At 40.8% G+C, this 27,282-nt stretch overlaps 1 protein-coding gene across 6 annotated transcripts in view; it reads left to right on the forward strand.

The window, feature by feature from the left end:
• OSBPL9 (oxysterol binding protein like 9) overlaps positions 1-27,282 on the forward strand; it is a 160,207-nt gene that overhangs the window by 10,705 nt on the left and 122,220 nt on the right. For 5 of the 6 annotated variants that reach the window (XM_020987748.2, XM_020987747.2, XM_020987749.2 and 2 more), the window contains exon 2: positions 26,596-26,646. The exons of the other annotated variant lie outside the window; for it this stretch is intronic. In XM_020987748.2, coding sequence (XP_020843407.1) covers positions 26,596-26,646 — 51 coding nt within the window. The remainder of the gene's footprint in view (positions 1-26,595; positions 26,647-27,282) is intronic. 6 annotated transcript variants of the gene reach the window in all.

Raw genomic sequence — 27,282 nt, forward strand, 5'->3', positions numbered from 1 at the left:
GGCAAGCAATGTGATATAGGTTATACATGTGTAGTCATGCAAAACATATCCATAATATCTATGTTGCGAAAGAAAACATAGAAAAAAAACCTCAAGGAAAATAAAGAAAGTAAAAAACAAAGGATGCTTCAGTCTGTATTCGGACACCATCAGTTCTTTCTCTGGGAACGCATAGCATTATTCGTCATAAGTCCTTCAGAGTTGTCTTGGATTGTTGTTTTGCTGAGAATAGCTAAGTCATTCACTGCTGATCATCTTACAATATTGCCGTTACTTTGTGCACAGTACATTTCACTTTGCCTCAGTCCATGCAAGTCTTTCCATGTTTTTCTGAGAGCATCCTGTTTATCATTTCTTACATTACAGTAGTATTCCATCATAATCAGATACCACAGCTTGTTCAGCCATTCCCCAATTGATGGGCATCCCTGCAATTTCTAGTTCTTTGCCACCAGAAAAGAGCTGCTATAAATATTTTTGTACAAATAGGTCCTTTTCCTTTTTCTTATCTCATTTGGGGTACAGACCTAGTAGTGGTATTGCTGGGTCAAAGGGTACGCCTGGTTTTATAGCCCTTTGGATATAGTTCCAACTTGCTCTACAGAATGGTTGAATCAATTCACGACTCCACTAACAGTGCATCAGTGTGTCATTTTTCCCACATCCCCTCCAGCATTTGTAATTTACCTTTTCTGTTCTATTAGCCAATCTAATAAGTATTAGGTAGTACTTCAGAATTGTTTTAATTTGCATTTCTCCACTCAATAGTGAGTTAGAGTATTTTTTCATAATGGCCATAGATAACTTTGATTACTGCATTTGAAATTGTATCTTTTGATCATTTATCAGTTGGGGAGTGGCTCTTATTTTTATAGATTTAAGTCATTTCTCTATATGTTTGAGAAATGAGGCCTTTATCAGAGAAACTTGCTTCAAAATTTTTTTTCTGTTACTGTTGCTAACTGTATTTCTCTCCATCCTATTCCTTCGCACTCCTGTTTATTCTAGTCTCTCCTTTCACCCTGTCCCTCCTCACAGTTTTGCTTCTGACTACCTCCTCTTTCAATCTGCCCTCCCTTCTATCACCTCCCCCCTCCCCATCCCCTTCCCCTCTTACTTTCCTGTGGTAAGTATATATACCCAATTGCTATGTGTATGTTATTCCCTCTTTGAGCCAGTGTTGATGAGAGTAACGTTCATTCACTCTCTCTCACCTCCCTCCTCTTTCCCTCCACTGTAAAAGCTTTTTCTTGCCTCTTTTATGTGAATTGGTTTAGAGTCATTTTTTAAAGGTTTGGGGGAGAGCTCAGGCGAGTCCCTGTGCCATCTTGGCTCTGCCCCCCTTCCCCCACCAAAGAGGCTTTTGAGGCCTTTCTTGGTACTCTTTATAATACCATTTGCACATGAACAAGCTCACTGTTTTCCAAACACCAGTTTCCAAAGGAACTTTTTGAAGTTGGAAACCGCCTGCTGGGTTTGGGTTGGGGGTGGGACAAGAATTTAAAACTCCTATTTCCATCTTGTGCTCTTGTTACTGGCTCATGCTGTTCTATTTTGGCTAGTAGAAATGCTTGTATAAGGTAAGGGATATCTCTGTAGCTCTTTGAAAACAAATCCAAAAATACAGTGAAATACCTAGGTGGGACCTGGGGGAGCTTCAGCAGTGTCTCTTTCGACCCACCATGAAAGTCTATAGTTTTCCACTTTGATATTTTGCTTTCTGTGGTCTCCTTGTAATTTCAGATGGTGAGGAAGCCTTTTTCAGATAAGGGGACAAGACCCTGAGAATTCAGCAATTTGGTTGAGTTTCCACCTGAAATGTAACACTGGAGTCAGCTGAAAAGAATATTATCATTTCATGAAGGCAAGTCCTGGCCTGACATCTAAGGGAGGCCCAAATATCAGGGTTATCCATCCCATGGGTGCCTGCTTATCCCCTCTACGCAGAGTTTGTAGTGAGCACTTATAATTTAATATCTTAAGCAGCAAAACAAGCAGAATTTGTGCCCCCAGACAGATGACCATCATTTGCTCAAATAGCAAAGGCCTGACCAGTGCCTTGCCCACCAGCAGGGCTGCCCTGCAGCTGATAGCAGGGTCTGTAGGTGGCTGAAGCCACTTGGGCCCAGGCTCACATCTGGTGTTGAAACCTGGATTCCCTTGGAGTTCTCCTGCCTGCAAATCCAGTCCTCTTTGCACTGGACCACACCGTCTCTGTGGAAAAAAGACCAAACTCATGCCACCCACAGACTACTTACTATGCAGTCTTGGGGGGTGTACCCAGAAAAATGAAATATGATTCATTTCAGCGGCAAACATTAAGCTTTGTCTATGCTGGGTCATGTTGGGTGAAATAAAATAAATAATATTTTTGCCAGGCATGGTCCCTGCCCTCCCAGAACCTAGAGTCACACATCCTAGTCAGCTCTTATCTGTATCTGTTGTGCACAGCTAACTCACACCACCAGGGCAAGGATCCTATACTAACCTTGAAACGATAAGACCAGCTTAACCTTCTGTCTCCAATGCGCACTGATGAGGCATAGACGAGATGGAAGCAACTCCGGTTAATTTTAACAAAGCATTCACTTAAGTAGTAAAGTAACAGAAGCTTCTTCTCAAGTCAGGATGATGTAGAGCTCCTGCTGTGCTCAAGGACAGTGCATGCACATCCTGTGCACTTATCTGACTCCAATCACAGATAAACTGCTAATGACCATACAGTAACTAGGGGAGTTAAAGATTGTTAAAGATCCGTACAATGGAGCACCGAACCAGGCAACCTTTGCTCAGAGATCAGCACCCGAGAGGGGCCTCCGCCCATCAGGGAGACCTTATGAACAGCCTGTGGCCCTCTACATCCTTACAGATCCCTAACACATATCTATCTACAAGTTCATGATAGAGGGTCTACCCGGTGTGCTGAAGGATAGGATGGCCTTCCTCACTATCTCCAGACATTGAGAAGGTAGCAGGGGAGGACTCTGGCTGTCCACCTTTTATCCCTTGCCATGGGGCCAGCCCGTCTTCTTCCTATCATATAATTCTTTGAAGTTCTTTTACTCCTGTTATCCTTTGGACTTTCTTATTGCTTGTGTGCTGCAGCCTGCTTACAAACAACATTTGACTCTCTAAGAGGAAGGATTGCTGAGTGTTGGTGGCAGAACTCTGGAAGCTGAAAGTGTCAAGTGGCCATAAGAATTATTTGACTTCCCCGTCTAGGACAAGTATGACAGAGGGTGGGCCAAGTGGAGGGATGATGGGAGAAGGTATAGCCAGTGCTGGGGAGGATGGCCAAAGATCCAGTGTCATGTGGGGGAAGCCAAGTACCTGTGTGTGCTAGTCCAGGAAAGGAGTGTGAGAAGGGACATTTATTCATTATAGAATGAGAATTCTAAAGGGCATAGTAGGAGTGGGCAGAGTTGGAATGGGTCTTAGGAAGGGAGGGTTGAGGAGTATTGGGATGAGAGTAAGAATTGGGGGAGGGGCTTTTATTCTGAGGCAGCTGATAAGTAACATAGGGATAGGGAGGGTAATTTAGAGTGGGAGTCTAGTTTGCTATTTCTAGTGATAGCAAAAGGGTGGCAGATGAATTAGGATGTTTAATCTGGGGGTTCTGCTGTGGGTCTTGGTGGCTCTTCCCAGCCCGCAGTGTGGGTCTATCCCTTCGCCACCATTTCTCCTCATCCTCTCTTTCTTTGAAGTGTACTCTTATATAAGGCCTGATGGCTGTTGTCTTACCAGCTCCCAAGGTCATTCTGTCTCTTATCAAGGAATTCAGTACTAGATTCACTGTGTTCCTATCCTCCTGGCCTTGTTTAAGGGGACTTCAAAATCTATGTTGATATTTTCCCAAACACTCTTACCTCCCTGTTCTTCCATCGTCTCAAATCCCTGCTGTCACCCCACTTCAGCACACTGGGATGGTCACATCCTAGATCTCATCCTTAGCCACAAATGTTCTCCTTTCTTAATCAGAAACAAAAACGGCAACAAAAAAAATTCTGGCATTGCTCTAGCTGACCTTAATTTCTCATCCATCTTTCCCTGTGCTTTATCTCTTTTAAACCTACACAGCCCCTCCAGTCCCTCCACGCCTTAGTACTTTCTCTGTATTTCACTCTTGCCCTGCATTCCCTTTCCAGAGTTTCACTTCAGCTCTTGCTCTGATCACTTGCTCACACTCAGCCTTACTGTTATTTAGCCAGATCCCAATCCTGCATTCTTCCTACCATTCATCCGTCCAACTCACTGGCTGCTGAATGGAACTGGAGTATACTACAAATTTGTGTTATCTAACCTCAACCAATAGTCTTTTTATTCCTCTTAGTTGAGTCCTCATCTCCCCACTCCCCAGGCCTTCTCTCTTTAAACCTTTCACGCATCCTCTTTATTTCACCTCCTAGTTGACTCTTGACTCTTTACTGAGAAAATTGACACTATTAGTAGATTGTAAACTCCTTGAAGTCAGGGTTTTTCAACCTCTTTTTCTGTCCTCAGTGCTTGGCACATAGTAGGTATTTAATAAGTGTTTGTGGTTGTGTGTGTGTGGTTTGTCCTTCATTCTCATAGAGGACCAAGATATCAGGGAGATGATGACATGATTTGCATTGAATTGGATTTGAGTGATGGCTCCTTGAGAGCCATCTGGATCTAGTGGCCAGATACAGATCAGGACTACTGGAGATGGCCCAGAATGCAGTGGGAGACGCTGGCCTGTTTAAAGTGAAGTCTTTTCAAGTTCTCACTTTGAATGACGTAAAGCCCATTCAGGGAAAGGCCTGTTGAAGAACTGAATCAAGGGATTGAGCTCTGTCCTCCCTTTCATCTCAAAAACTTTTGACATCATCCTTCACTCTCTCCTCCTTTCCTCCAGTTTCTCAACAATGAAGTAGCCCTTCTCCTTGCCAAGGCCAACCCCTTAACAAGTATACTTGATCCAGTCCTCTGCCTATATTGGTTTATTTCCTGTTGCCTCAAACATGCCCGTAGTTCCTCTATCCTTAAAATATCTTGCCATCTCCTCTCCCTATGGTCTTTTATTTCTCCTTCCCTTTCCCACCATTTGTTGTTCAGTCTTTTGTTTGTGTGTGACTCTTCATGACCCCACGTGGGGTTTTCTTGGCAAATGTATTGGAGTGGTTTTCCATTTCCTTCTCCAGTGGATTAAGGAAAGTATAGGTTAAGTGACTTGCCCAGGGTCATACAAATGGTGTTGGAGGCTGGATTTGAACTCAGGTCTTCCTGACTCCAGGCCCAGCATTGTATCACTGAGCTGCCTGCCTGTCTAGATGAAGCTCTCTGTGCTCACTGCTTCGGTTTTCTTTCCTCTCATCCTTCAACTCTTTATAGTCTTGTTTCATATGTGACCAGTGATCTCTTAATCGCTAGACCCAATGGTGTTTCTTTCAGACCTCATCCTTTGACCTTTCAGTACACTTGGCTCTCTATCCAGTAGTTTTCCCTGGCTACCCTCTCTCCTCTGAGTTTTCACAACACTCTGTTCTGGTTCTCTTCTGAACTTGGGTTCTTCCTTAAGTCAGTAGGAGGTGACACAACCTTCCTTGCTGGCTCATCATAGCACACCCCTTACCACGGCGACACTCCAGTTCCTGACTCTCCTCTCTCCTTGAAGAGGAGGGTGACCTCATCAGCTTCAATGGGTTTAATCATCATCTCGACATGGCTCTAGATCTATATTACCCACCTCTTCCTCTCCTTGGCGCCAATCCCCGATCACTAGCCGCCTTGTGATAATTTCATTTTGAATGCCAGGAGGCATGGCAAAGTTAAAATGTCCATAACAATTCATTATTTTTTTCTTCCACACTCACTTCTTTACCAGAATAGCAGGTTTCTGTCTAGGGTTACCCCCATTTTTCCAGTCTCCCCGTATCATGATATCGTCATTATGTTTCACTCCTCCGTTCCCTCCTCCATTTGGCTTTTGAAGTCCTTCCCAGCGTGGCCCCAGTCTTTCCTTCCATCCTTATTCTCTGTTACTTTGCTTTCTGCACTCTGCTGTTCAGTCAGACTGGCTGGCCTTTTTGCTCTTTTCCTCCATCTTTTATCTTCACCTTCATACTGGTTTCTGTGTGCCCAAATGAGAATGTGTTTATAAAGCGCTTGCTCTGTGCAAGGCTGTGTCGTGTTGGGGAATACAAATAGAAAAGCAGAGACTGTTCCTGTTCCTAGGAGCTCAGCTTCTGCAGGAGGAGACTCTTCAGATGGGGAGTTGGAGCTGCAGGTCAGATGCAAAGGTCCCTGGAATGCATTTCCTTCTCACTTCTGCCTCGTGGAGTCCTTTACATTCTACAGGATGCTGCAGAAGCAGCCCCCTTCTCCAGGAAGCTTTTCCTGATTCTCCTTCCCTCCCCAGACTGCTAGGGCCTTCTCTCTCTGTTTTGCATTTTTTTTCTGTATTTGCTTGTTTCCATGTTGCATCACTCCTCGACAGGATGAAACTCCTTGAGAATAAGGCTGGAACTCTACTCCTTCCTGTACCTTGTTTGCCTGTCGTCTCCCCCATTAGACTGTGAGGTTCTTGAGGGCATGGGCTGTTTTTGACTTTCTTCATATTCCCAGTTCTTAGCCCTGTGTTTGGCACATGGCTGTTGTTTAATAAATATTCATTGACTTGACATGAGCCGTGAATGGGCCTCTGCCCCTGGAACCTCCCTGGGCTTTGATAGGCCAGCTTTGAATCTTTATCTTAGCCTTCTCCAGGCCTCCCCCAGCACTTCCTGGACATCTCCAGCTGGGCTACTGCTAGCCTCTCTTTATGTGTCATCTTTCCCCATGAGGATGTAAGCTCCCTGAGGACAGGGGCTATTTTGGTTGCACTTCTTTTTATCCCTAACCAGGCACATAGGAGCCACTTACTACTTTCTTGTTGACTGAGCTCTAGACTGAAGGCATACCAGGAAAAAACTAGCCAGAGAAATGAAGGGTTGTTCAAATCCATTTAATTGTTGGCAGTGATTGATTGATGGAGGTGCTCACTTGTCTTTAGCTTCTTTAGGTCGTTGGCTACTGGGACATTTTGCAGATCTCAAAATTGGTTAATTCCTCCCTGATGTTCTGTTCTCTTTGAAAGTTAATCTCTCCAGAAATTTAAGAAATTGCAAACAAAACTTTTTGGATTGCTGTCGAGGTGATTGTATTCCAGTTTCTTCTTGTGTAGTCATTATAAGGATCTGACAATTTATGAGGCTGGTTCCCAAATTACCTGTGTCATAGATGACACTTAAACTCTACTTCTTCATAATTTTTGCCTGACTTTCTAATTTAGATTAAAAATATTTTAAGCTATCAAGTCGGTTCTCTGTTTCTCTTCTCTTCTTTCCCTCCCCCAGTTCAGTGTGGCTCTCTGCTCTTTCTCATTGAGTATTGGCACATTGGCAGGATTCTTTGCATGACAATGGCCTCTACTTGCTCTGGTGCTGCTCTGAGCTTGCATTTGGGTGGATTGAACTTAATTAAGTATGATTGTCACTTGTGGGAGAGCCCTGCATTAATAAAAGTAGGAGGCAGCAGGGCTTACCATCAGATGCTGCAATTTGGTCCAGCAGGAAGCCTGAATACTTCACATTATGATAAATGCTGCTTCTATCACTTAATAATCATCATCAAATACTGAATAGAGCTGAGGTATGAAAGCATTTTGCAAATCAATTACATTTCTTCCAGTATGTTGTGATGTAAATTACCAGTGTGTCTGTTTGGTAGAGTAGAAAATTTGAGGGGAGCAAGTTTGGCTTCCTGGGATGTTGTGAAAATTCAGGGCCGTGATATATGGAAAGCATGATCTAAAAGTGGCCTGCTGCTGCTGTCACTAACCAAAGAAGTCTGGCTATGATTTGTGCCAGAGATGCTTAGAAGGAGGAAGTCAGGGCATAGCAGGGCTCCTAGAGAAGCTGGGCCTTGAGGGGAAGGGAGAGGGCTTTCCAGGGAAGGAGCTTGTGGCTACTTCCCCTCCCCTCCCTCTTGACTCTGAATGAATGAAGAAGCATTTATTAAGCCCCTACTATGTGCAAAACGTTGGGGATACACATGGAAAAGCAAGACAGCTCCTGTTCCCAGGGGACTCACTATCTAATGGGGGAGACAGGCCCTGGAGGATGTTTCTGAAATAGATCCATTGGAGAGGCCCTAGTGGCCCTCAGGGCACAGTGGCATTTTCATTTATTGTCATTTTCATGAAGAACCATCTTTTTCTGATGTTGAGATGTTTAACAGGGCCAAAGACAACTTTCTTTTCCAGATCTCTTTAGTAGCTGTGGCTGTTGAGGTGCCAGGGACTGTAGCAATTGTGAGGGCAGTTGCCAGTTCTCTTCTCCTTAAGGGTTGCTCCCCTGGATGATGGCTATGGGGGTCATGTTGAAAGTAGGGCCAGTGACTTGGGACAGGGCTCTGGTGATTCAAGGAACTCTTGAGTACAGGGTCCTAGGCTGTCTCCACCTAGGTTTGAGGGGAAGCTGTGGTCACAGCGGTAGTGAGCAGTGATTTGACCATCCTTTCTCTCCTTCAGAGTGCTTTGTTGTTTCAGCTAGGCTGGCTTGCCTCCTCCACTGATGGTGGTAGGACTGGTTGGCTCTGGCCCCCTCCCACAATGGTTGCTCCCTTTGATAATAGCTTTGGGAGTCAGACTAGTAGAAGGGGTGATAGTTGGGGGGCACTGTTACTCCTGGGGCCCCTGGGCTTACCTGCCCATGAGTTGGTCAGTAATTGGTACCTTTCTTAGCTTAGCAGTGTTGTGCACAACTAATTCAGCTGGCCACTAGAGCAAGGATCCTATACTAATTTTGAAGGGATAAGGCCAGCTTAACCTTCTATCCCCAATGCGAATGCGCATTGATGAGGCGGGAGACAAGATGGAAGCAACTCTGTTTATTTTTAGCAAAGCACTTCCTTATATAGTAAAATAACAGGAACTCTTTCTCAAGATACAATGACGTACAGCCCATGCTGTGCTCAAGGACAGTGCATGCACGTCCTGTGCACTTACCTGACTCCAATCCCAGAATAGACTGCTAATGACTATATAATAACTAGGGGAGTTAAAGATGTTAAAGATCCGTACAATGGAGCACCGAACCAGGCGACCTTTGCTCAGAGATCAGCACCCGAGAGGGGCCTCCGCCCATCAGGGAGACCTCATGAACAGCCTGTGGCCCTCTACATCCTTACAGATCCCCAACAGCACAGTGCCTGGTTCGTAGTACGTGCTTCATAAATGCATATTGACTGACTTAATGATTCATAGTTGTGATGGAGCCTTGCTCCACCTAGTTGAGGCTGCAGGACTGGGCTGAGGGCATTTAAGTGATGTAAGAAGTCAGGCAATACAGTCTGTTTAAGCTCTATAAAGTCAATATGCAGAAGATGGTGAAGTAGAGGTAGCAAGTTCTCCAAGTGTTCTTCCAAGTTCTCCCAGTGTTTCTCTCTATACAAGTTTAAAATAACATATCAAATCAAATTCTGAAGTGGCATAACCAACAAAAGGTTGGACACTTTTCCAACCCAAGACCACTTAGGAGGTCAGATGGAAAGGTCTGTGACATTGGGATGGGGTCTGGCCCAGAGTGCACATGGTGGCAGCACCAGCCTTGGAGGTTGGAACCGTGGCAGCAGCACCTTTGGGAGCTCTTAGCCCAGAGATAAGGATTGGAAAACTGGTTAAAAAGAGGGAACCCCTGTTCAGGAACTGGGCACTGTCTGGCAACTCCATGGCTCACACATGGCTCTGGGGTCTCAGTTCCAGGGTAGAGAGGAGCATTTGTGGTCACAAAGGAGCAGGGGGCCCCGTCACAGTTCTGGGGCAGAGAGGATCACTAGCACTTGGAGCTGCAAGGAAGCAGAGGCCGTTCCTGGGTAAAGACCAGAGCCTAGATCAGGAGAGCAGTGACCACACCTCTCCCCAGATCATACTGCCATGGAAACACCAATAAATTATAGACCTACCCCCCACCTAACTGTGAAAACAGCAGTGTGAAAAAGCCTGAATGAAGCTTGGGACAGTGCCCCCCACCCCCAGGTGAGCAGAGCCCAACTTTAACATAACATTCAAAATCAAGAAATAGCCTGGAGAAATAAGCTAACAACAATAACAACACAAAAGAACCTGACCATGAAAAGCTATCATGGTGACAGGGAGCATCAAGACCCAAACTCCGAAGGTAACAACGTGGAAACAAACACAAGCCAAACTTCAGCAGGAATTTCTGGAACAACTGAAGGAAAAGCAAAAAAGTAACTTTAAAAATCAAATAAGGGTAGCAGAGGAAAAAGTGGGAAAAGCAATTGCAATGCAAGAAATTATGAAAAGAAAATTAAAAGTTTGGTAAAAACCAAAATTAAATACTAAAGAAGATAACAAAATAACACCTTAAAAACCAGAATTGGTCAAATGGAAAAAGAGGTACAAAAGTTCGCTGGAAGAAAATAATTCCTTAATTGGGCAAGTAGAAACTAATGATATCATGAGACACCAAGAATACAAGTAGAAAAGAATGAAAACAAAAAGAAGAAACTGTGAAATATTTTCCAAAATGCTAGAAAAACAGCTGACCTGAAAAATAGAGCAAAGAGAGAGAATTTAATAAATTAATGGACTACTGGATTTCCAGGAGCCAAGATGACAGAGTAAGGGAAATCACCTGAACTCTACCAAATTCATCTCCAACATCTATAAAATAGCGTCTCAAAATGAATTCTGGAAAGGGAGAACCAACAAAAAAGATGGGGTGAAACAACTTTCCAGCCCAAGAAAACTTTGAAGGTCGGCAGGAGAGGTCTGTCTCCGGTAAAAGGAAAGCACAGTTCAAGACAGGTAGCATCAAGCCAGCAGCAGGCCGTGCCTCAGCAAGCCAGGGGGTGGCCCTCCAGCATAGGTTAGTGACTGAGGCCCTGAGGCCCTGGTGCAGCAGGCAACAAGCCAGCTACCCCTCCATGGGCCTCAGAGCAGCACCAGGCAAGCAGCCAGATCTCTCTCCCCACTGCCCTCTGTGGCCTCCTGGCACAGCACCAGACCCCATTCCCCTTCGGATCTCAGAGTAGCACTAGTCTCACCTTGCTTCCCTTGGGCCCCAGTGCGACCTCAGGCGAGTGACCAGGTCCTACTGTGGCCCCAGCATAGTGCCAGGTGAATGGCCAAGCCACTCCATGAGCCCCTACACAGCACCAGTCTTTTCATTCCTGTGGTCCCAGTGCAGCATCAGGCCCACCAACGTCCAAGGCACAGAAGCAGGCTCCCTTTGGGCCAGCACCAGGTGAATGGCCAGGTCCCTTGTGGCACCTGTGGAACACTAGGCTAGCAGCTAGGGCCTATAGTTCCTGGCACAAGAAGCTGAGAACTTTAAAAGTAACTAAACAGTCTGGGAAAAAAATGAACAAAAAAGAACCTGACCATAGCAAGTTATCATGGGAACAGGGAGGATCAAAACGTAAACTCAGGACAACAGTGTTAAAACACCTACATTCAAAACCTCAAAAACAAAAAAACAAAAAAGAAGAATTTATTTCAGTCTCAAAAAAGAACTGGAAGAGCTTAAAAAGGACCTTAAAAATCAAATAAGAGAGGTAGAAGAAAAATTGGGAAAAGAAATGAGAATGATGCAAGAGAATTGTGAAAAAAAGCATCGATAGCTTTATGAAGAAAGCACAAAAAATGGAAAAAAGATGTATGAAAATTTACTGAAGGAAACAACTCCTTAATAAGTAGAACTGGCCAAATGGAAAATGAGGTAAAAAGACTAACTGAAGAAAATAACTTCTTAATAATCAGAACTGGACAAGTGGAAACTAATTACTCCATGAGACATCAAGAATCAAACAAAAGCAAAAGAATAAGAAAATAGAAGAAAATGTAAAATATGTCACTGGAAAAACACCTGGCCTAGAAAATAGATCCAGGAGATATAATTTGAGAATTATTGGAGGGGCAGCTAGATGGTGCAGTGGATAGAGCACCAGCCCTGGATTCAGGAAGACCTGAGTTCAAATGTGACCTCAGACACTTGACACTTACTAGCTGTGGGACCCTGGGCAAGTCATTTCACCCCATTGCCTTGCAAAAGAAAAAACACCAAGGAATTATTAGGCTACTTGAAAGGCATGAGCAAAAACAAAACAAAACCTGCCCTGATGTCCTAGAACCAGAGGGTAAAGTAGACATTGAAAGAATCCACTGGTCACCTCCTGAAAGAGATCCCAAAATGAAACCTCCCTAGGAATCTTATAGCCAAATTCCAGAACTCCTAGGTCAAGGAGAAATATTGCAAGCACCTGGAAAGAATTCAGATATTGTGGAGCCACAGTTAGAATCAGCAGCTTCTACACAAAAGGATTAGAGGGCATGGAATATGATATTCCAGAAGGCAGAGGAGCTAGGAGTACAACCAAGAATCACCTACCCAGTGAAACAGAGCTTAATCCTTCAGGGGAAAAATGGTCATTCAGTGAAATAGAGGACCTTCAAGCTTTCTTGATGGAAAGACCAGAGCTGAACAAAAAATTTGATCTTCAAATACAAGGCTCAGGAGAAGCATAAAAAGGTAAAAAGGAAAGAGAAAACATAAGAGATTCAATAAGGCTAAACTGTTTGCATCCCTACACAGAAAGATGATGTTGTAACTGTTAATTCAGTTGGAAGGATTTAAACATAGAGAGTAAGGATGTAAGGTGACTGATGGAATGACAGAAAAAAATTAAGGGTTGAGACAGGATTATATTGGGAGCAGGAGGAAAGGAAAGTTAGAATGATACTAGATATCAAACTGTTATAAAGCAGTAATCATCAAAACTGTGTGGTACTGGTTGAGAAATAGAGTGGTGAATCAGTGTCCTAGATCAGGTACATAAAACACAGTAGTGAATGACCGTAGTAATCAACCATTTGATAAACCCAAAGATCGCAGCTTCTAGGAGAAGAGCTTGTATCTGACAAAAACTTCTGGGAGAGCTGGAAAACGGTATTGCAGAAACTAGGCGTAGACCAACATCTCACACTGTGTACCAAGATAAGGTCAAAATGGGTACGTGATTTAGGCATAAAGGATGGTGCCATAAGCAAATTAGGAGAGCATAGAATAGTTTACCTGTCAGATCCATGGAGAAGGGAAATTTTTATGACCAAACAAGAGACAGAGAGCATTATAAAATGTACAATGGATAATTTTGATTATATTAAGTTAAAAAGGTTTTGCACAAACAAAACCAATGCAGCCAAGATCAGAAGGAAAGCAGAAAGCTGGGAAACAATTTTTATGGCAGGTGTCTCCGATCAAGGCCTCATTGCTCAAATGTATAGAGAACTGAGTCAAATTTATAAGAATACTAGTCATTCCCCACTTGATAAATGGTCAAAGGATATGAACAGGCAATTTTCAGATGAAATCAAACCTGTGTATAGTCATATGAAAAAATGCTTTAAATCACTATTGGTTAGAGAAATGCAAATTAAAGCAACTCTGAGGTGTACTGCCTCGTGCTGAACAGATTGGCTAATGTGACAGAAAAGGAAAATGATGAATGTTGGAGGGGGTGTGGGAAAATTGGGACACTAATGCAGTGTTGGTAGAGTTGTGAAATGATCCAGCCATTCTGGAGAGCCATTTGGAACCGTGCTCAAAGGGCAATCAAACTGTGTATACCCTTTCAACCAGCAATATCACTTACATGAACTGATACAAAGGGAAGTGAGCAGAACCAGGAGAATATTGTACTCAGTATCAGCAACGTGATATGATTATCAACTATGAATGACTTACATATTCTCAGCAATACAATGATCCAAGATAATTCCAAAGAGCTCATGAGGGAAGATCCTATTCACATCCAGAGAAAAGAACCGATGGAGTCTGAATGCAGATGGAAGCACACTGTTCTTTCTTTACTTCTTTAGGTTTGTTTCTTTCACAACATGATTAATATGGAAATGTTTTACCCGATTGTGCATATATAACCTATATCATATTGCTTACTGTCTTAGGGAGGGGAGAAGTGAGGGAGGGAGAAAATTCGATACTCAAATTTTTTTTTGAATGAAGGTTAAAATTTGTCTTTACTTGTAATTGGAAAAAATAACATTATAAAAAAAGAATTAATGGACTACTGTGTTAAATTGCTTGCTTTCTCGAGGAGGGAGGGAGAGAAAGAGAGAATATGGAACTTAAAATTTTATTTTATTTATTTTTTTTAAAAAAATTTTATTAATTTATTTTGATTTATCAACAATCACTTCCAATTGCTTTTGAGTTGAAAATTTTTCTCCCTCTTCCTCCCCACCACCCTCCCCAAGATGGCGCACAATCTGGTATAGGCTTTACATTTACATACCCATTAAACATATTTTCACATTGGTGAAGTTGTAAGTAAAAATTAAAACCAATAGGAGGAACCATCACAAAGATGAAACAAAACTCAATAGAGAGTAAAAATAAGTGATAGCGATTCGACTTCCATAGTTCTTTCTTTGGATGTGGACAGCATTTTCCATCCCGAGGCCTCTGGAGATGTCTTAGATCCTCGTAATGCTGAGAAGGGTTCAGTTTAACAATCTTAGTCGTTGCATAACGTGGCTGTTACTGTGTACAAAGTCCTCTTGGTTCTGCTCACTTCACTCAGCATCAGACCATACAAGCAGTCTTTCCAGGTTTTTCTGAAGTCAGCCTGTTCATCATTTCTTACAGCACAATAGTATTCCATTACCTTCATACACCACAGCTTGCTCAGCCATTCCCCAGTTGATGGGCATCCTCTCAGTTTCCAATTCTTTGCCACCACAAAAAGAGCTGCTATGAATATTTTTGTACATGTGGGTCCTTTTCCCATTTGTTTGATCTCTTTGGGATATAGCCCTAGAAGTGCTATTGCTGGATCAAAGGGTATGTACATTTTTGTAGCCCTTTGGGCATAGGAACTTAAAATTTTAAAGAAAATTAAAACATTTTTTATATGTAATTGAGGAAAAAATGTTTTTTTAAAAAAGATTTATTGGACTACCTGAATACCATGATAAAAAAAAAAGAGCCTAGAGATCATATTTCAAGAAATTATTAAGAAAAGTTACCCTGATTTCTTAGTTTCAGAGGGTAAAATAGAAATCCAAAGAATCTACCAATCACCTCCCAAAAGAGATCCCCAAATGAAAACTCCCAGGAATAATATAGTCAAATTCCAGAGCTCTCCAGTCAAGAATTGCAAAGGGCCAAAAAGAAACAATTCAAATATCATGGAGCCAGTCAGAATAATACAAGATTTGGCAGTTTCTACTTTAAAGGATTGAAGGGCTTAGAATATAATATTCTGGAGTGCAAAAGAGTGAGTGTTACAACCAAGAATCACCTGTCCATCAAAACTGAGTAATCCTTCAGGGGGAAAAAATAGATATTTGGTGAAATAGGGGACTTTATTTGTTTCTTTGTTTTTTTTTAATTTGTTTGTTTTTGTTTTTGTTGGGGAGGCAATTGGACTTGACTTGCCCAGGGTCACACAGCTAGTAGGTGTCAAGTGTCTGAGGCCGGATTTGAACTCGAGATCTATCCACTGCGCCACCTAGCTGCCCTGAAATAGAGGACTTTCAAGTATTCATGATGAAAAGAACAGAGTTGAATAGAAAATTTGACTTTCAAATACAAGACTCAAGAGAAGCAAAAAAAGGATAATCAGGAAAGAAGAATAGGATTCAGTAAGGTTAAACAGTTTACATTCCTACATAGAAAAATGCTACTTCTACCTCCTAGAATCCTTCTCATTATTAGGGAAGTTAGAAAGAGTATATGTACTCAGAGGGCATGAGTGATAGTTCAGTATGATAGGATGATTACCTGAAAAAATAAAATTAAGGAGTTAAAAAGAAAAATGCACTGGTAGAAGGGGAAAGAGGTAGAATGGGGTAAATTATCTGACATAAAAGAGGTGTGGAAGAACTTTTACTGGGAAAGTTGGGGGCGGGGTGTCCATACCTTACTCTCATTGGAACTGACTCAGAGAAGGAATAACATACACACTTACTTGGGTATAGAAATCTTTCTTACTATACAGGAAAGTAGGAGGGGAAGGCAATAAAAGAAGGGGTAGGGGCTGATAGATTGGGGGAGGTAAAAGTCAGAAGCAAAACACCTTTGAGAATGGACAGAATGAAAGGAGAGGGAGACTAAGATAAACGGGGAAAATACGAGAGAAAATACATAGTAATCTTAACTGTGAAAAAAAATTTACAGCAAGTTTCTCTGATAAATACCTCATTTCTGCACAAACAAAGCCAATGCAACTAAGATTACAAGGAAGGTAGAAAATTGGGAAAGAATTTTTACAGCCAGTCTCTCTGATAAGGGCCTCATTTCTAAATTATGTAGAGAATTAAGTCAAATTTATAAAAATACAAGTCACTCCCCAATTGATAAATGGCCAAAGGATATGAACAAGCAGTTCTCAGATGAAGAAATTAAAGCCATCTAAAGTCATATGGAAAAAATGCTGTAAATCACTATTGATTAGAGAAATGCAAATCAAAACAACTCTGAGGTACCACATCACACCTATCAGATTGGCCAACATGACAAAAGAGGAAAATGATATGTTGGAGAAGATGTGGGAAAATTAGAACACAATTTGGAGCTGTGCCCAAAGGGCTATAAAAATGTGCAAACCCTTTGACCCAGCAATAGCACTTCTAGGGCTGTATCCCAAAGAGATCATACAAATGGGAAAAGGACCCACATGGACAAAAATATTTATAGCAACTCTTTTTGTGGTGGCAAAGAATTGGAAATTGAGGGAATGCCCATCACTTGAGGAATGGCTGAACAAGTTGTGGTTTTTGAATGTAATGGAATACTACTGTACTATAAGAAATGATGAACGGCTGACTTCAGAAAAACCTGGAAAGATTTGTGTGGTCTGATGCTGAGTGAAATGAGCAGAACCAAGAGAACATTGTACACAATAACAGCCATGTTGTGCGATGACTAATATTGATAAACTTAACCCTTCCCAGCAATACAAGGATCTAAGACATCTCCAAAGGCCTTGTGATGGAAAATGCTGTCCACATCCAAAGAAAGAATAATGGAGTTTGAATGCAGATCAAAGCATACTAGTTGCTGTTTTTTTGTCTTCTGTTGAGTTTTGTTTCCTCTTTCTGGTGGTTCCTCCTGTTGGTTCTAATTCTTACTTACAACATCACTAATGTGAAAATAATGTGTAATAGGAATGTATATGTATAGCCTATATCAGATTGTACGCCGTCTTGGGGAGGGTGGTGGGGAGGAAGGGGGAGAAAAATTTTAAACTCAAAAGCATACAGAAGTGATTGTTGATAAATCAAAATAAATTAGTCAAAAAAATAAAGAACTCATTTCTCAAATATATAGAGAACTGAGTGAAATTTGTACAAATAAGGGCTATTTCTCAACTGATAAATGATCAAAGGATTTGTATGAACAGGCAGTTTTCAGACAAAGAAATCAAAGCTATCTTTAAGTTATATGAAAAAATGCTCTAAATCACTGCTGATTAAAACAAATTAAAACAACTCTGAGATACCACCCCACATTTATCAGATTGGCTAATATGACAGGAAAGGAAAATGACAGATGTTGGAGGGGAAGTGGGAAAATTGAGACACTAATGCACTGTTGGTGAGGTTTTATACTGATCCAGCTATTCTGGAGAGCAGTTTGGAATTATGCCCAGAGAGTTATAAAACCATGAATACCCTTTGACCAAGCAATACCACTTCTGGGTCTGTATCCTAAAGAGCTAAAAAACGAAAAGGAAAAGGACCTATATGTACAAAATTATTTATAGCGGCTCTTTTAGTCATGGTGAAGAATTACAACTGGAGAATGGCTGAACAGGTTGTTGTATATGATTGTGATAGAACACTATTGTGCTAAAAGAAATGAAGAGCAGGATGCTCTCAGAAAAACCTGGACTGATGCAAAGTGAAATGAGCAGAACCAGAAGAACAATATTGTGTGATGATCAACTGTGAATGACTTAGCTATTCTCATCAATACAGTGATCTAAGACAATTCTGAAGGACTTTATGATGAAAAAATTCTCTCTCTCTCTAGAGAAAAAACTAATGGAGTCAAAATGCAGATTGAAGCTGAATTTTTCTTTACTTTTAAAATTTCTGTTTGTGTTTTCTTTCACAGCATGACTAACATGAATATGTTTCGCGTGACAGCACGAGTATAATTGATATTAAATTGCTTGCCTTTTCCATGAAGCGGGGGGAGGAAGGGAGAGAATTTGGAACTCAAAAATTCTAAAAAACAAATGTTAAAAATGTGTTTTTACGTGTAATTGGGGAACAATAAAATACTAAATTTAAAAAATAAATGTAAAAGCCAATAAATGGCCTTGGAAGCATAGATTAAAAAATAATTAGAAACTAAATAATCCAATTCTAAAGAATGAGTGGGTCAAATAATAAATCTTAGAAATAGTCAATAATTTCATTAAAAAGAATGACAGTTATGAGACAGCATACCAAAATTTGTGGGATACAGCCAAAGTAGTTATGTAGGGGAAAATTAATATCTCTAAACATACATCAATAGAAGAGAGAAAGAGCAGATCAGTGAATTAGACATGTAACTAAAATAAACTAGAAACATTCAGAATCCCCAGTGAAACACCAGAATAGAAATCCTGAAAATCAAAGGAGAGATTAATAAAAAATTGGAAGTAGAAAAACAAGGAGCTGGTTTTATGGGGAAAAAAATAAAATATTTGATTAAAAAAAAAAAGAAAACCAAATTACCAGTGTCAAAAATGAAAAGGGTTAATGTGCCACCAAATGAAGATAAAATTAAAGCAGTTGTTAGGAACTGTTTTGCCCAATTATATGTAATAAAACTGATAATCTAAGTGAGATGGATGAATATTTACAAAAATATAAATTGCCCAGATTAGCAGAAGAGAAAGTAGAATACCTAAATAACCCTGTCTTACAAAAAAGAAATTGAGCAAACCATAAGTGAGCTCCCTAAGAAAAAATCCCCAGGACCAGATGAATTCAGAAGTGAGTTCTACCAAACACTTAAGGAACAGTTAATTTCAGTACTGTATAAACTATTTGGAAAAATAGGCAAAGAAGGAGCCTTCTATGACACAAATGTGGTTTTGATACTTAAACCAGGGAGAGTAAAAAAAAGGAAAAAAGCTGTAGATTAATTTTCCTAATTATGCTGCAAAAATTTTAAATAATATACTGACAAGGAGATTATAGCAATATATCACAAAGGACATAACTGCAAGGTAGGATTTATACCAGGAATTCAGGGCTGATTTAGTATTAGGAAAACTATTTGCATAATTGATCATATCAATAACAAAAACAAAAAAATCACGTAATTATCTCAGTAGATGTAGAAAAAGCTTTTGACAAAATACAGCATCCAATCTTATTAAAAACACTAGAAAGTATAGGAATTAAATGGAGCTTTTCTTAAAATGATAAGTGGTATCTATCTAAAACCAAGAGCAAGCATTATCTGTAATGGGGATTAACTAGAAGCCTTCCCAGTAAAATCAGGGATGAAGCAAGAATACCTGTTGTCACTGTTGTTCAACACCTGTACTAGAAATGTTAGCTATAGCAATAAAACAAGAAAAAGAAACTGAGAATGAGAATAGGCACTGAGGAAACAAAACTATCACTCTTTGCAGATAACATAGTGGTCTACTTACAGAACCCTAGAGAATCAATTAAAAAAGCTAGAAACAAAGAACAACATTAGCAAAGTAACAGGATATAAAATAAACCCATATAAATCATTGGTATTTCTGTAGATTGCCAGCATAACCTAGCAAGAAGAGATTGAAAGAGAAATTCCATTAAAAATAGCTGCAGACAATGTAAAATACTTGGAAGTCTACCTACCAAGACAAGTCCAGGAACCATATGAACACAATTAGAAAATACTTTTCACATAAAGACTTAATCTAAACCACTGCTTTTTAAACTGTGGGTCGTGACCTCCCCCCCCCCCACAGTTTAAGAAGCGCTGAAGGGGTCAGCCAGTGGAAAAAATTTAAGAACCCCTGATCTAAAAAACTGGAGAAATATTAATTGCTATTGAATAGGCTGAGCCAATTTAATAAAGATGACAAATTTGCCTAAACTAATTTACTTATTCAGTGCAATACTAATCAACTACCAAAGAATTCTTTTATGGAGCTAGAAAAGTAATAACAAAATTCATCTGGAAGAATAAGAGGTTAAGAAGGGAGTCAGTGGAAGAAAATGAAGGAAGGTGGACTACCAGGACCAGATTTCAAACTATTACAAAGCAATAATCACCAAAAGAATCTAGTGCTGCCTAAGAAAGAGTGGTGGATCAGTAGAATTTCAGGAGTATGGTGAGGCCACAGGTTCCCTGCCCCTGGATTCGATACATAATATATAGTAGTAAATGACCATGGTAATCTAGTATTTGATAAACCCAAAGATCCAGCTTTTGGGTCAAGAATTCACTATTGAACAAAAGCTGCTGGGAAAACTGGAAAAGAGTATGGCAGAAAATAGGCATAAACTGACATCGCATACCATATACCAAGATAAGGTCAAGATGGATACATGATTTAGATATAATGGATGATATCATAAGCAGATTAGAGGATCATGGAACGTTTTACCTATCAAGTTATAGATAATAAAGGAAGAGATTATAATCGAATAAGAAAGGATCACAGGAATTAAAATGGATAAATGTTGTTTATGTGAAATTAAAAAGATTTTGCATGAACAAAACCAATGCAGCCAAGATTAGAAAGAAAGCAGGAAACGGGAAAATTTTTTACAGCAAGTTTCTCTGATAAGGGCCTCATTTCTTAAATATTTAGACAACTGAGTCAAATTTATACAAGTAATTCCCCAATTGATAAATGGGCAAAGAATATGAACAGATTTCAAAAGAAGAAATCAAAACTATCTGTAGTCATATTTTAAAATGCTCTAAATCACTACTGATTAGAGAAATGCAAATTAAAACAATTCTGAGGTATCATTTCACACTTATCCGATTGGCTAACCCCACAGAAAAAGAAAATGGCAAATGTCTGAGGGGATGTGGAAAAATAGGTGTATTGATGCACTGTTAGTGGAGTTTTGAACTCCACCCATTATGGAGAATTGGAACAATGCCCAAAGGGCTATATAATTGTAACCCAGCAGTACTACTACTAGATCTGTATCCCAAAGAGATAAAAGGAAAAGGATATATATGTACAAAAATATTTATAGCAGCTCTTTTTGTGGTGGCAAAGAATTAGAAATTGAGGGAATACCTATGACTTAGGGAACAGCTCAACAAGTTGCTATACATAATTGTGATGGAATACTACTGTGCCATATGAAATGATGAGCAGGATGTTTGTGTGGTTTTTTTTTTTTTGGCTAGGCAGTGGGGTTAAGTGACTTGCCCAGGATCACACACCTAGTAAGTGTTATGTGTCTGAGGCCAGATTTGAACTCAGGTCTTCCTGAATCCAGGGCTGGTGTTCTATCCACTGCTCCGCCTAGCTGCACCAGAGCAGGATGTTTTTAGAAAAACCTGAGAAGACATATGAACTGATGCAAAGTGAGGTCATTCTACATAGTAATAGCAGTATTATATGTTGATCAAATCTGAAAGACTTTTTAGCTACTCTGATTAATACTGTGATCCAAGATAATTCTCAGGGACTCATGATAAATTATGCTATCCCCTTAAGAGAGAGAACTGATGAACTCTGAGTACAAACTAAAGCATAATTTTTTCACTTAATTTTTTTGGTAACATTCTAATATGGAAATAGTTTTGTATGATTTCACATGTATAATTGATATATTGTTTGCCTTCTTAATGGGTGGGGGAGGAGCTGGATGGAGGGAGAGAATTTGGAATTCAAAATTTTAAAAATTTAATGTTAAAAATTAAAAAAACCCAGATAAAGAATAAAAAACAAATTTATAATAAAAAATGACCTGCAGAATTCTTGTCTTCCATATGAATACATGTGTACATAAGTATATATGTAAGATAAGATCTCTTCAGAGACCTTGATCCCAGGGCACAAGTCCTAGAGCTTAGAGACCAATGTAGTTCAAACTTCTCATTTTGCAGATGAGGAAATTGAAACTCAAAGAGGTGGCATACTTACCTAAAGTCACATAGGAAGTATTTACATTTATCATTTGCAAAATAGCCTGCAGAAAAGACTTTCTAAATATGGATATGTAAAAGTAGATATCCTTCCTCTTTATCTTGTGTTCCTGCCATCTTTGTTTTTCCTTTTCTTGTGAGTAACTAGGTACCATCTAGGAGAGATGATCTTTGTATAGAAAGGAATATTCTAAGGGTTAGATCCCTGGCCCTCTAGTAAAGAATGCTGTTTTGATCTGTAGCTTAGATTTTGCTTGTTTTGTAACTTTGAGTTGCTCTGTAACTTAGAAAAGACACTGTTTCAACTTCCCATTCCTCCTCCTCTCATTCCCCATTGTTCCAGCTTGGGACTTGATTTTTCATTGAGTTGCATTATTCTCTTCATTTCAGTAAAGAAATACAGAGTTGGATAAGGGTGGCAGAACTCAGTGCAGTATTTTCTGGTATTGATTCAGTAGGTGAGGAAGGGATAGCAATTTTTCCTGTCTCTGCTTATTACTATTATAGCTAATAGCTAATGGCTGTTATTTCTGAATAATACTGTTGTGGGTTTATGTTGCAGCAACGCTGAACTATGCAGTTCTCATTTTAAATTTCTCACAAAGAAGATACTTCCTCTCATTCTTTTTGCAAGATGTGGGGAAAGAGGTCGGCAGGTGTAGAATACTGCATAGATATTTGTCAACCTTTTTCAATATGTCAATTAGTTTTATAGTTTTTTCTCTCATCTCTTTCTTTTCTTTTTGTCTAAGGGATAGCTCTTGGGGAGGATAGTAGGGAAAGGAAGGGAGGAATTTAGGCAATCTAAAAAATGTCAATAAAATTTATTTTAAACTTGTCTCATCAATAATAGCTTATATCTACAAAGCACATTCAGGTTTACAAAGTTCTTTCCTCATAGTCACCTTGGGAAGCTGTCCTCCAGGCCTCTATCCTGAGCCATCTTCTTCCTTTTTACTAGTGGTGATCTCATTAGCTCACATGGATTCAGTCATAGCCTAGTGGTGGCTTGTAGCCTCAATCACAAGTGTCTCCATACTCTAGTTCTTCCACTCACTGTCAAAGTCGTCTTCCTAAAGCACAAACCTGACCATGTCACCCCTCCTACTTTTCCCTCAGTCAGTAAACTTAAGTCACTCCCTGGCATCTCCTCTCTTGACATTCAAAGCCTTTAATAACCTGCCCTCTCCCCAGCCTTTCCAGGCCTTTTATACCTTAACCCCCTCCTCCCATACTCTGTGATGCAGTGACACCAGTCTCCTTGCTACCTGTTGAACAAGACTCTCCATCTCCCAATTCTGGGCATTCTCACTGACAGTCCACAAGGCCTGGAATGCTCTCCTTCTTCATCTCTGCCTTCTGGCTTCCCTAAAGTCCTAGCTAAAAGCCCATCTTCTGTAGGAAGCTTTTCCTTGTCCTTTTTAATGTGAGTACTTTCCCTCTGTTGATTATTTCCAATCTATCCTGTGTATATCTTTTTATATAGAGTAGTTTGCATGTTGTCTCCCTGTTCAACTGTGAATTCCTTGAGAGTAGAGACTGGTTTACCTTTCTTTGTATCCTCAGTGCTTAGCACAAAGTAGGTGCATAATATTTATTGACTGACTGCAAGTATTATCATCCCTATTTTACAGATGAGAAAACTGGGGCTAGAAGAAGTTGAGTGTCCTTGTAAGCAGTATAGTTTGAATTATCTTTCTGAGATCTGGTGTTGGAGTGACCTCGGACAAGACTGTTCCTTCATCTCTAGAATGATGAAGTTGAACTAGAAGGTTTGTGAGGCTCCTTCTATCTATTAATCCCATAGTCCCTGTCTGTACAGGAAGTGGTAGAGGCAGTATTTGAACCCAGGTCTCTAGATACCAAATTCAGCATTTTTATGCTACTCAGTGTTGCCTCTCTGTGTAAATGTAAATGCGAACTCTTACCACTGTTGGCTGTCTTTCTTTTATTGATGAGGAACCTTAAGCTCCAGAGAGGTTAAATAACTAGCCTCTCTTGTCATCCACTGTGAGCTAGAATGTCCAGTCTCCAGTCACACACTCTTTCTAGTTCATTATGCTGCATCTCTTGAAAGAACCAAGATGATGAAAAAGTAAAAGAGAAAACAGAAGAGCATGGCTGCCTAGCCCTTTTGAAAAAATATCTGAAGGTCTTAGCGAGCCCCATATGACAACCAAGAAAGCTAATACAGCCTGAGGCCCTAGTAAGAGAGGCACAGTGTCACGGCTGGTGAAGGGACAGTCTCAGTGCCAGAGATATGAAAATGAGAACAGTCTGTCCTCAAGGAGCTGTCCTCAGTGATCTTCACATATTTGATGGACTGGGATGGGGGTGGAGGGAGGAGCTAGATTGGATCTACCTGGCCCTAGAGGGCAGAACTCGGAGGAAAGGGTAAGAGGTGCAAGGAGGTGGACATAGGCTTGCTGTCAGACAGAGCTCCCAACCCCTGGAACTGTCCAAGGGTGGGATGAGCTGACTGTGGTAGCAGGGAGCTGAGTGATCACTTGTTAGCCACAGTAAGAGAGGATTCCTGATCAGGGAAGGGCCAGTCCTGAAGCCTCTTCCAATGCCTCTTCCCATTCAAGGCTGGTGGGTGGTGCATACCCTGAGTGCGAATCCTGCCTCATACACTGCCTAGCTGGGCAAGTCGGTCACTAACTCTTCTCAGACTCAATTTCCTCGTTTGTCAAGTGTGGATAACAGGAGCCTTTATCTCACAGTGAAGATCAAATGGTACAAGGTAGAGTGCTTTGCAAACCTTCAAGCGCTAGATAAGTGTCAGTTACTCTTATTGTTGTTATAGATGGCTTTTCCTATATGATTTCTTTCATGGATTTCATTGTTGAAACCTAGGGTTTGTAAATGTCCAGGCTTTACCCCTTCTCATGAAGCTCCTGGAGGCTTTCTCCTCCTCTTTGCCTCTGTCTCTGTCTCTCTGTCTACCTAAGGAAGAAAAGGGAGTGAGAGTGCGAGCAGCCTTCTGCTGTGAGCTTTCCTACCAGCCTCTGCCTTTACATGCCCGTGGCTGTTGGTCTGTCCCTGCACTGACTGACTCAGCTGGGTGGAGTCCACAGGCCTGAAGGTTGAGAGAAGAGGCAGCTTGTTGCCAGGGAGAGAATGCTGAATTTTGAGCCTGTGGACCTGGTTTCCTGAGTAATAAGGAACACCTCCCAGGAGGATGATAGAGAAGAGTGGGCAGACTAAAGCAGCTGATGTAGAACCGAGTGAGCAGAACTCCACGTTTAGCAGAAAGCGCCAAACTCAGCCCATGTTCCCTGACTTGGGGGATCACCAGCCTTTGAAGTCTGGCACCATCGCCCCTTCCCATGTGGCCATCCAACACTTGTCCTGCCCTTCCTTCACTCAGTGCTTCCCCCCGTGCATGCTCCTTAGCAGCCTCCCAGCTGTTCTTTTACTTTCCTTTAGTGTCTTGACTCACTTGAGTAATGGCCTCTCTTCAGATGTCTGCCCAGTGAGAATCCTTCCCATCCCGCGTAGCCTTGCTTCTCTGATGATTTTGTCCCTGAGCATTCCCTTTCATTCAGAAACTATTCTTTCTTTCTTCTGGTTCTTTATGCCTTACTTTTATATTCTGTTTAGGAGAAAGAAGATGTGTATAGGAATATAAGCTTCTTGAAGGCAGGGGCTATAGTATTCATCTTTATAGTCTGAGAGAGTTGCCTGGGAGAGGGTGAATGATTTGACTCAGATCACACTGTGAATATGTCATTGGTGGGACTTGAATTCAGGTCTTGTCTCCAAGGTCAGCCTAATCTACTAGGCCAAACTTCCTCTTTCATGGTAACACTCAATAGATGTGTTAAAAGAATGAAATAAAATTCTTCAGATGCCAGGTGTATACCCTGGAGAGTTTTTGGTTTTGATTATTATCTTATAATTCAGTTTCTTCTCTGGTGGTGTGTGGGGAAATCTAGCTCATTGAGATCCTGGTTCATTGAGCTTTGATTGAAGTTTTACTTTAACGTCATTATGCATGTCTTGAAATTGTCAGAAATTTGGAATCTGAGCCCCAGCACCATCCCTGCCTAACACTGGGATCTCTGGACACATCTTTTCAGCTCTCTGAGCCTTATTAGTTCCTTCCTCTCTAAAATGGAGATCTCACAGGGTTGTTGTGAGAAAAGTGCCTTGTAAATATCTTAAAGAATTAGAAAAAGTGCCCTATTATTATGAGCAGTATGTTAGCCTAGAAGAGTAGAGAATAGTAATACAGGAGTAGTTTCAAAGCCTTATTTTTAATTTCTTTGTTTTTTGCAGATTTGGGGGGACAGCTCTAAAATCTTGTCTTTCCATCCCAAGATACTTCTGAAATAAATTATAGTAAGAAAAAAATCTGGCTTATAATAAAGAAATGGACTAAAATTTCTTTGTAATATAAATATTTTATGATATGTTTTTGTTTTTCTTTCAGTCCAAGGACAAAATGATGAGAGGTTCCCGAAGAGGCTGTGTTAGACTCCGAGTAAGTAGCTTTCTTTCCTTTTTGGGAAAGCCAACTTTCAAAGAAAGCTAAAAGTGAATTTCTGGATGCTCTGGTTTCAAAGCATCTTGTTAAGTCCTCTCTGTCCTCCCTCTCAGCGGCCCATTCATTGCAGACAGGCCCTCCAGATTGGGTGGAAATGCTTTTCCTTCTTCCTTTAACATCTGTCATCTGGGTCCATTGTACTTTCTCTCAGCCCTTTCTCTGTTTCTCTTGTCCATCTTCTTTTAGGCTTAGTGTCCTGTCAGGTGTCATGCAGCTATATGAGACTGGATGAGTAAGGTCAGGCAGAGGAGACTTCAGATTGAGCCCACCAGAAGGAGAAAAAAAAAGATGTTTTCAGCTATCTTTTTTTTTTTTAATTTTTAGGCAATTGGGGTTAAGTGACTTGCCCAGGGTCACACAGCTAGTAAGTGTCAAGTGTTTGGTCTGATGCAGGATTTGAACTCGGGGTCCCCTGACTTCAGGGCTGGTACTCTATCCACTGTGCTGCCTAGCTGCCTGTTTTCAGATATCTTAAAAGGAAGTACCTATAGATTTAAAACAACAACAGTAATCTTTGGTGATAAAGTAATGTGACTCATTAAGACTCATCACACATGCCCTTGATTTTGAAAG

This window comes from Phascolarctos cinereus, unplaced genomic scaffold, assembly GCF_003287225.1.
Source record: "Phascolarctos cinereus isolate Bilbo 61053 unplaced genomic scaffold, phaCin_HiC Scaffold_5;HRSCAF=322, whole genome shotgun sequence".
NCBI classification, from domain to species: domain Eukaryota; kingdom Metazoa; phylum Chordata; class Mammalia; order Diprotodontia; family Phascolarctidae; genus Phascolarctos; species Phascolarctos cinereus.